This window comes from Hetaerina americana, unplaced genomic scaffold, assembly GCF_022747635.1.
Source record: "Hetaerina americana unplaced genomic scaffold, ioHetAmer1.1.p SCAF_3, whole genome shotgun sequence".
Lineage (NCBI taxonomy): Eukaryota > Metazoa > Arthropoda > Insecta > Odonata > Calopterygidae > Hetaerina > Hetaerina americana.
Genome location: NW_027286874.1, coordinates 109048989 through 109059762, shown reverse-complemented (window position 1 = coordinate 109059762; position 10774 = coordinate 109048989). Strand labels below are relative to the sequence as shown.

Below are 10774 nucleotides of genomic sequence, written 5' to 3'. Positions count from 1 at the left end.
ATGTTGAAAGTGACTTTTGATCGAGGGATGGGGTGAAGGTCAGATGGCAAATATGGGGAAGATGTGTGACTGGTGGCGCGGACTTTGAGGAGTAATATGAGAGATTTTAGCTGAACTGAAGATGGAGACATCAGGTCTTATTGAACTGAGAAGAAGATTTCATTATGAATGTTTCCATTCCTATATTTTTGCCATTTTGTTAGAATTCTTGGCATCTTGTGTTAAACAGCAAGGCTAAAAACAGACTAACATTCCTACACACCGATTAATCTATCATTCAGTCCAAAATTAACATTTAAAATTAGCAGGGCTAGGTGATATACATGAGGCTGGTCTTTATAGGATGGGGGAAACTACCCCTTCCCATCACAATTGGTCACTACATCATTAAAATATTATTTTGGTTTCTAATCCCCAAGGAAAATTGCAAAATTTAAATCTAAATTTTTTTCCTTAAATAAATATCACCATACTTCACTGGTGGTATCTTAGAAACTAGCTATGTTAAAACGTATCGACAGATATTGACCCACATATTTGCTTTCATCTTTTGAAGTTTGAAATGCATAAAAATGTGTCACCTCTGTGCATAGATGGCCCAACAGCATTTCAATAACCATTTTAATAATAGCCCCATCTAGTTTCGCAAAAGGCATTGATGGGATCATTAATTGTTAGAGGGTGGTGGTATCCAAACGAGCTGTTCATGCTTTGCACCTCACAATGGGGTTAAAAATGGTTCAATGCATAATTCATAGTTTTGATGTCACAAACAGCTTTTCATCAATTCATGACAACAATTATATAAACATAATAATGGTATATTTTCAAAGGTATAACAGTTTACAAAATTGGATGCCGTTATTGTGGAGGATGTAAGCTATTCCTGCACAAATAAAAAGATACGGCTCAATATTTAGGCCATCAGTTTCCAAGTGAATTTATTATCTAACACCAGTTAAAGTGAAATGGTAAAAGATGCTGTCTATTTAATGAATTTGCATTTTAAATGATAAATCCTTCCCATGGACAATAACTTGGACTTGGTAGGAGGGTTAGTGCATTTCAGAGACTCTTAGAGGTGGAAGAATGTTGGGTAAAAATGAGGTGGCCTAAAAATATGACTGTGGATTTACAGTAATGCAGGCTTAGAGTAGGTACTTGCCACATGGTGTGGCTTAGAATAATGGCGCTTGATAGGTAGTGAATCCACCTACAGAGACAGTAGACTTTTATTAATATAAATTTTTTTGTTGCCACTGGCATAAGTTTATGGGATTTACATATCATATTGAAAATAAATCAAATACTTTTTGATATCACACACTTTATTTAAAACACGACCCAGGTTTAGACATTGATCACCATCATCAATCGTGGTCCTCACAGTTCATTTTTTTCATTTTAAAGCATTTTATTTGTCATTCATGAGTACAGTGAAATAAGTATAAACTCTGAATTGAAAAACAATAACATAACAGAAACCCCATTTTGGGAAAATATTCCGCTTCGAGGTGGAGCAATAACAACAGGATAGAAAGAATGGAAGCGGTGGCAGAAAACCTTGTAACTCTTTGATGGTTCCCGGCTCAACTTTATGGGAGTTCATGTTCATTAAATGAAGAACACAATGTATTTTTCCACTGTTCTTTATAATGGTACTACTAGTTTCAACGCATATGATGGAGGGAAACCCACAAAAACCTCCGCCAGGTCACCGGAAGAAGATTATAACAGATTACAAGCATTGAGGTAGTATAGTTTTCTCTTGTAAGGCACTGGTTTTTACATAAGCCACTGGAACACTTGATCCCTCTGTTCTATGACTTTTTTCTTTGGCGGGAAGAGCAATAGGGATCTGATCCAAGCTGCTTGGTATGGCAAGCCTGCAGCAGATGATGTGGGGGGAGGGGGGCCTCAGGGTGGTGCATGGTGACCCGAGGATTCCGACTGGTGTTTCCTCTGTGGTTGTCTCCGAAGAAGGCTGCTTGATGCTTAGGAGCCAACTTGGTGTATATACCTTCTGAGCAGAGAGCGAGGGTGGAGGGGTAAAAAGGTTACAATGTAGATGGGAGGAAAAGAGAATTACAGCTTTCGGTGTCAATCGTTGACTTGGAAGAGTGGAAGGTCTAGGAGTGGGAGGGATACAAAATTTCGTTGGCAGGTTCATCCTTGTAATGGACACATTTCAAAATTTCCAACTGCTCCAATGCATCGAGTCTTTGACCTTTATTTTCAAAATGAAGAATTTAAGTCACAAGGTCACTTTTACGGTCATGTTCTATGAGGTTCTTCCCTAAGAGGGATGTTATGTTCTTGTTCTTTACACATGTTTTGTGCTCTTTTATCCTTTCTTTAAATTTCCATCCTGTTTGACCAATTACCTTAGTGGAACACTCCAAGCACTTTAATTCATATATTCCACTCCTCTCATCTTTGGGAACTTTCTCTACAGTGTAGGAGATCAGATTCTTAAGGCATGAATCATTGTAAAAGGCAAATTTAATTCCTCATTCATGAAGAAAGAAGTGCAGACAGCAAAAGAAAAAATGGTTCACGGCACCTGCAATATAGCAAAACGTCAAGCTGCTCCCTTCACTCAGCCAAAGGCAGTATCTACTTAATTCATATCTCTATGGTTATTATAATTATGGGTGCATGGAAGAATCTCTCAACCATTCTTGCTGTAACCTATACATTGCTGGAGATTTCATTTCAGCAACCCAAGACACCTGGAAAAATAAAAAAGACAGTTTGAATATCATGCAATTAACAAATTAAATTTTTTTTAGTGAGAATACATAGTAAATTGTTATTTATTCTAACTTAATCTTAAACATATAGCTTTCTACTTGGAAAACAGCTGTTGACATAACCCATGTATAAGTCGACTACATGGGACAGTTGAAATTTTCAAAATTGAGGAGTTTAATATTTGTGCGTGAAGTTTCTGCAGCGTTGATTCCTACATTATTTTGGATTTTTGGTGCAGTGGACAGTTTGGCTAGCAATTCAGACAGTAACCTTCCACCATAGCAATCACTCTCTTTGTTTGTTAGCAAATCTTTTAAATTGCAGCCAACGATCACTGCATTGTTGGAATATATAATATGGAATATGTTGGCTGGTGAAATCACGGTAAACGTGGGCATTGTTGGAAAATAAATGTATCTTGCTAGTGACTACAGGGTCAATGTTGTTAATGTAAATTAGGAATAAAAAAGGCCTGAAAACACTTCCCAGGGAACACCCAAAGTGACTTCAACTGCATTTGAGCTAACTCCATCTATGATTACTCTTTGTACCCAACCATTAAAAAGTCTTTAATCCAACCTCGGATATTCTAATCTATGCCATATACTCATTTGTGAGTAGTTTACTATGAGGTACTTTGTCAAAGGCTTTCTTAAAATCTAAAAAAAGCACATCCACTGGAACATTATTCTCTCCCAAAGTAAGAATATCATGAACAAAAAGTACAAGTTGCCTCTCCCAGGATCTACCCTAATAAGGGACATAGAAAGTATGTAGAACTGAAGAACGAGTCATTGAAATAAGCAGAATGTGGCCAGAGAATTTCTTGCACAATATAGAGTCAGTGCCCATAAATAAACCTACTCTAAGCCAGTATTCTGCTATAAACATAAGTTATTTTGTTTGGAAATTTTACGGACCTATTCACATAATGATATCAATAACATTTAACTTAACACATTGAAACATACCTGAGTGACATTTTCAAGTGCAGTCTTGAGTCGACCAATTCCTTCTTTTGCTGAAAGATGCTAGGAACCAAGGACTTTTCTCAAATCATTTGAAACCTGTGAGTGAAAACAAGTTTGGTGGGAAAAAGTGTTTAATGGATTTTCAACTACTGCTGGCCACAATAATTTACATAAACTACTTACTAAGCACAATAATATTTTCTATAAAAGCCCTTTTCAAGCTTTTACTAACATAGGTTCAAGCCAAAATGAACCAATTGCGACAATTTATTTGGAATTTATACTGTATAAATGATAACTTTTGATGAAAACACCAGCTAAATTGAATAAATCAACATGGCAGCTAAAACCTAAGTGTTTTTTTGCAAACTTCTTCAAAAAATTCAGAGCTGAGAAATAAGTTTCCTGAAACCAACGGTTTTTATGGCACGTATGAAACAAAAAAAATCAGGAATTTTATTCTATTTGTAGGTTGAAAGAGTTGTTAGCTGTCCTATCACTTCTGGCAGTTGCCATCATAAAAAGGCTATAAAAAAATATATATGACAAATTAAATATTGGTACACAAACAAACCTTAAAACCAACCAGAGACTGTTCATCGTAAATTTATACAGTAGCCTACATTAAAATTCTTAATGCAACCTTGCCATTTCATCTCAGAAAGATGTATGAAAATATTCATGAATAAATCCAAATATTTGCTGTGAGATACAGAAAAAATTATCATTCTATCTCCTTAATACATATGATATCTATGGGAAAACTAAAGTATGAGGGAACAGAATAATTAACAGGAAGTCTACAAAAGTTTCTGCGTAAAATTTGACAGCCCATGTAAAATTAATTAATTAGTACATTTTATTCATCCCTCAATTAAAATGTTCAATGGACGACTCAGTGATAGCTAAGGATAAAATTCACAAAATCAAGTTTATGACAGTGGCACCCAAAAATTAACTGCTCCAGGTAGTACTTGGTTTCATTAAATAATTAAATTTTGCAATTTCTCACTTAAACGTTATTCCTCTACTAACGATTTCGACACACAGGCTACATCATCAGGTAGTTTCCATGATGATGCTGCCTATGTGGAAAAACTGGTAATAGTGGAAGAGAGTTAATTGTGAAAAAATACGAAGTGGACTTATTCAATGATAATGAATTGTCACAAACTAGAGCCTGAAATCATTGAATTCAGTATTTGGGGTTATTAAAGAGGGCAATTTTTTCTTTTCCCTTGATTGAGTTAGGTAATTCATTCCTGGCTGCAGTGATGCCTTGGCCTTTAGAACAAAGAAGTTATTCATAATGACAGATTGGATTTTGTTTCTCACCATCTAAAATAATATAAAAAAAACAACCTGTAATAATTTAGGATTTACTGAAAGAGTTCCTCTACATTGATCACAAGGATGAAACTCGGGAAATGTCTGCACCACAAGAACAACCACCCTTGCAACATTTCTCATCACTTAGAAGCAACTCCTTAAAAGGCTTCCATTAAAAGGTTTATTATTTTACACGACCATGGTTTAAATGCTGGTGACGAATGAATTTTTTCTTCTTAAATAGCTCAGCTCGAGGAGGGAAGGAAAGTAGGAGGAGTAAGGAAGAGGGGACAAGGTGGACACTCATACAGTTACCTATTAGTTTTTGTTTGTCTGCAATGGTTTTTCCTTCATTAAGGGATGGTAAATGGCCACCACTACCTTGGTGGAGAGAGGTTTTGGTGTCCTTCCAGATATTCAGGAGGGGGAATCTGCAGACGTATAGTATTCTGAAAATGACCTCAAATCTGTCCGACTGAAGGGATTGCCAAATTTCCAACTCCTCCAAAGCATTCAACTTGCATTCTTTCCTTTCCGTATGAAAGATGTCAGGTGTGAAGTTACAGCTAAGATTCTTTTCCAAGAGTTGACAAATAGAGATCTGCTTTCTTTCTTTGCAAAGCTTGATTGGTATTATTTAGTCCTTATTTCAAATGTTCTGTGTGGATGGCATTGTAGTCTATGCAGTTGAGCTTATTAATCCTGCTCCGTTGGATCATGCCAATTTTGATTTTGGGTGGACCCATTGTTTTTTAAATTGTGTCTGTTGTAAAACTCTGCCTTGATTTTGCTTTTGGAGAGTATTTGTTGCATCTGAGTGAAATGTGGCCAAGAAACAGAATTACCCACCATCGGTGCTTGTCTAGTTCAGTTATACGATATAAAGCTTTCTGGGCTATCTGTTTTTTTCTGTTGTACATGCCGCCAATCATTTTTTCCTCATACCTATTATTGACTTCAATTTGTTTTATAATTTGGAGTTCCCCTTGCTTGTTGTGTGGTGATATGGGGATATTGCATACCCTGTGTAACATAGTATGAAAGGCCTTTCGTTCTTTTTAAACGCAATGCTAGGATTTGGAGGGGATAATTTGATCGGAGTAACACTTTTTCCTGTACATCAAGCGGTCAAACTTTGATTCATTATTTTCACAGTCAAATCCAGAAAATTTAAGGCACCGTCTGTTTCCAACTCACTTGTGAATTGCACACATTCATTAAAAGAAATAAATAAAGTCAAAAATTGCCCAATTATCTTGCAACTTGCTGACAGATTGAGTACCCTCTGGTTAAATTTTATGGTATGGGGGGTAGTTTGATCACAGCCTTTTTGTCTCTGGTTAAAGCCTCAATTTTTTTACAAATGGCAGTCCTTTTTCTAAAAATGTGATTTCACTTGCTCTATGATGAACACGATCATCAAAGACGACCATTTCACCCAATGTAAGGAACTGGTTAACTTCGTGATTAACAGAAACAGGTAATGAGAGATGGAATCCCACTTGGCATACTATTCCTGTAGTTCTCTCTTGATCCAAGCTAGTCTAGTGGTTGCGCTGGCGAACTTTGCTACCGAAGACTTGGAACTGCAGGTGACATTGATGTACTTCAAGGTGATTCCACAAGAGAGGCAATGGCTGTTGAAAACTATGTTCCAAGAAGCAATCTGATGTTTGATGGCCAACTTCTGGTAGATACTAGCCTTCATTGCGGCACTGGCACACTTGATAGACATACTCAAACTCTGAAGGATCTCAGGTTTTCCCGGCGTATGGTATTCAAGAAGTTCTCTCGGGTTTCCCACCGGGTCAGGTTGCAGTACACTGACGTTTCGAAGGCTGACTCTGCCATCGTCTTCAGGGTGAAGTGAAGAGACTTCACCCTGAAGACGATGGCAGAGTCAGCCTTCGAAACGTCAGTGTACTGCAACCTGACCCGATGGGAAACCCGAGAGAACTTCTTGAATACTCAAACTCTTTTTTTTATCATCATTAGGTTGTCCTGCACTGGATTCAATATCCTGTTCTTGAAAAAGAAAGAATAAGTCAATCAATAGATTACACCCATTACCTATACTATTTTCTGGAGCCTGTTGGAAACCAACATTATTAATTAATGCAGTTTTCAATGCTACATGGAACTGCTGTGGATTAGGGTTGTGATAAGGCCCACACTTTTGCCCAACAACATTGAAAAAAAATTTCGATAGGGTCTTGAATAAGGTTTCTTGTGCCAGGATTTCAAAATTGCTGGGCTTTAAATTCAGCCCATCCACCAATTCAATGATGGCTAACTTCCCATCCAGCAAAGGCTGGTGGATTACCTTTCTCTTTCCCAGCAACTCCCATGGCTAGATTTTGGTAAGGGCTGATTTACATTGAGTCATAGAAGTACTGCCATTTCTGACTGCGAACTTCCAATTCTCTTGTGCTGGCTTCCCATCATCCCATTCAAGCAATCGGCAGTATAATCCACGTCCATTAGGAATTGGCAAGCCCAACCATCTGCAATAACAAAAGGTGGCTAAATTTATGCAGGAAAAATAAATATAATTTTACAAAGTAATTATCTTCATATGAGGGGGGATCCAAAAACAACCGGAGTGAAAGCATGCGGCCATTTCTAGGCATAGAAGAGAATTTTCCTGCGGGGTGGTTTTAGTGGTGACCTTCCCAAATCAGTTGCCCCAGCAGCATCTGCATAAGAAGTTAAAATTTAATCATAGTACTGTGGTTCTCATTTGCTGCCTGTGAATTTATTATGGCAGATTTACAAAGAGTGCGTTTAAAATTATGCTTTCCACTTGAAAAATCGGCAATGGAAGCTTATCAAATGCTTCAACAGGCCGTCAAGAAGGATGTCATGAGTCGTACTCAAGTTTTTGAGTGGTTCGGATTCTTTGAACATGGTGAGATGAGTGCCGAACATCTTGCTCGTTCTGGGCATCTTTCATCATCTCAAAACAAAGAAAACATTGAAAAATCTGCCAAAAAATCAGCTAGGATTGTCATTTCACAATAACAAAATTTCAGAACACACAGGAGTGAGTTGGAGCAGGTGCCAATGGATTTTGACTGAAGATTTGTAAATGAGAATTAAGTTTGCTCCATGCCTGCTCGCACAGGATCAAAACACCATTTGTCTGAATTTTAGCCTGGACTTAAAAAAATTAGACCGAAGGTGACCCAAATTTTTTGACCAAGGTCATTCATTACAGATGATGAGAGTTGGTGCTGTGGATATGACCGCGATACCAAGCAAGATTCTAGGCGGTGGAAGACCCTCAACTCCCACCGACTAAAAAAGCAAGACAAGTCGAATGTTAAAATGATGATCATTGTCTTTTTTGATATTTGTGGAATTGTGCACTGGGAATTGGTGTCCCCTCGTCAAACTATTAACCAACACTTTTATTTGGGAGCCTTAAGATGTTTGCGGGAGGATGTGTGGAGGAAACTCCCAGAATTCTGGCTACCAGGCGACTAGCTCCTCCGTCATGACAATGCCTCGGCACGCACGGTCTTGTCTGTAAAACGCTATTTGAATTCTCAAGGGTGGATTCCCAACCATCCATATTCACCAGACCTAGCCCTGTGTGACATTTTTCTATCCCAGAGAATGAAAAAATCTAAAAGGGAAGTGTTTCGGTGATGTGGAGACTGTAAAAACAGCTTTGCCGTTGGCACTGAACGATATCAAAGTTGAAGAGCTTCAGACGTGCTTCAAACAATGGGAAAGAAGACTGGACAAATACATCGACTGTAATGGAGAGTACTTTGAAGGCGACTGAAATAATTTTTTTAAACACTTACTAAATTAACTTTTCTGAGGAAAAGTTCTGTTAGTTTTGGATTCCCCCTCGTATCTCACCTCTTACAACTACTACATGTACACCTAATGAGTTAATACTCGTGCAGCTAAGTTAACACATAGGGGACAAATGAAACTATGCAAATGAAATATGACAAAAGGTTACAACCATAACATACACTAAATAATTCATTCCAATAGTAAATAAGTAAACAAATAGTCAATTTTAGGATCAAATTAGAACCATGAAAGGGTAAAATGTAGCAGTTTACATTGATTAATAGGGATGAGTTTACAAATGAACCTCTAATGCCAGTATTAATTATTTCGGTTTATCCCCGCAGAAATTGAACTGTTTCACACTTGATTATTTATAATTGAAGAACAGCAAGCATGAGAGAATGTGTATACATACATGAAAGTAATATAAATAAAATTATGTCATGAACCACTATTAAGGCTTTACAATAACACTGATATCTGTGTCAACCAGACATTCAGACAGGAAAACAAATATTCAACGTCGTTACAGGAATTCACTCGCAGAACTATTCAAATAAGTATGACGACTTAAGGAAATAAACAAATTCTGTTACCTATCAACAAATAACTAAGAGCGTTAAGATGTGACACAAAGCCCATTATAGTGGAAATAATTCGGCAACAATTTCGGAACAAACTGAAAGTACATCCATTGTTCACTAATCGACAGCCTAATTTGTATCACATGATATGTACACGTGAAATAACTTTTCATCGTTATAGCTACAAGTGATCACTTGTAGCGCAACTTCCTTACTAGCCAACTTCCCTCGAAAACTTAAAATGTGTGCCTCCCCTTGATTTGCAGATGAAAATACAGGCCCCACAACTTAATTCTTGAATTTTCACTAAGAAGAGAGGACATCATTTTTTACTTCTTTCAAATATGCTATTGTCTGCTGGAACTCATAAGGAAAACAATAGAATATTCGATTGCGCAGGCACTCTTCATCTTTCAATTGTTTGGGCAGCAAGTTGTTGCAATAATTGGCACGTGGTAGCAGTGGAATTATTATTTGTTTCTAGCATTTCTGCTCCGTTAGAGAAGGTAAGGAACTCCGAAAACAAAATTTATTTCAATGAATTACTATTTTGATGCCTGTAAGAGACAAATAGGCAATGGTTCTAGAAAACTTAATGGTCCCCTCTCCATCTTGAACTAGAATTGACAATGGCACAGCGACTTGTGTGCCGTAGACGGCTTTCCTACAACACCAAAAGCAACCGCAGGCGAATAGTACGAACACCCGGTGGTCGGTTGGTATATCAATACCTTAAGAAGCCCAAAACTATCCCAAGATGTGGCCATTGCAAAGATAAGTTAAGGGGTATTCAGCCAGCTCGATCCATGGAGCGTTCCCGTATGAGCCGGAGGAAGAAGACTGTGAGAAGATCATACGGTGGAGTGCTCTGCCACAAATGTGTGAAGGAGAGGATTGTTCGTGCATTTTTGATCGAAGAACAAAAAATCGTGGTGAAAGTTCTGAAAGCCCAGAAAGTAAAGGCGAAAGCAGACAAATAATCGTATATATTGTAAAGAAATGAATGCTACCTATCTTTTACTAAAGTAAAATAAAAATTTGAAATCAGTCACATTTGTAATTAATTTTGATCCTCCCTCTCTCTCTACCACATCCTCGAGTTGAAGGCTGAACTAGATTAAATGTCTTACGTAAATTAGAAGGATGCGTCTCCAGCGACGATGTTGTAAATAGCCCCATCGCTTCACGGTAGGAGACACCAGTTCAGTCAAATTAGAAATTGAGTGCGAAATGGATATATTTAAGATTGAATTTTTCCTCCAAATGAAAAGGGATCAGCTGATAATGTTTGTCAGCCCGCTTTAGGAGAGGGGGTTTTGGGCAAGG

General features: G+C 37.6%; 1 protein-coding gene and 1 long non-coding RNA gene across 2 annotated transcripts; one reads left to right on the top strand and one right to left on the bottom strand.

Moving 5' to 3' along the window:
- Nucleotides 1-1324: 1324 nt before the first annotated feature.
- LOC139690180 (uncharacterized) lies at nucleotides 1325-9807 on the bottom strand. The gene is made up of 4 exons (XR_011701460.1): nucleotides 9461-9807; nucleotides 7378-7558; nucleotides 3726-3821; nucleotides 1325-2732 (listed from the first exon to the last, which is right to left on the bottom strand). It is a non-coding gene; the product is annotated as an uncharacterized lncRNA (long non-coding RNA).
- A 33-nt stretch (nucleotides 9808-9840) lies between these two features.
- On the top strand, nucleotides 9841-10496 carry LOC139690179 (large ribosomal subunit protein eL34-like). The gene is made up of 2 exons (XM_071587454.1): nucleotides 9841-9954; nucleotides 10070-10496. The coding sequence occupies exon 2, from the start codon at nucleotides 10078-10080 to the stop codon at nucleotides 10426-10428; it is 351 nt and encodes a 116-aa protein (XP_071443555.1). The 5' UTR covers nucleotides 9841-9954; nucleotides 10070-10077; the 3' UTR covers nucleotides 10429-10496.
- Nucleotides 10497-10774: the final 278 nt, after the last annotated feature.

Excerpts from the sequence above, each read along its gene's own strand:
- LOC139690179 (XM_071587454.1), top strand. The coding sequence starts at position 10,078 with ATGGCACAGCGACTTGTGTGCCGTAGACGGCTTTCCTACAACACCAAA.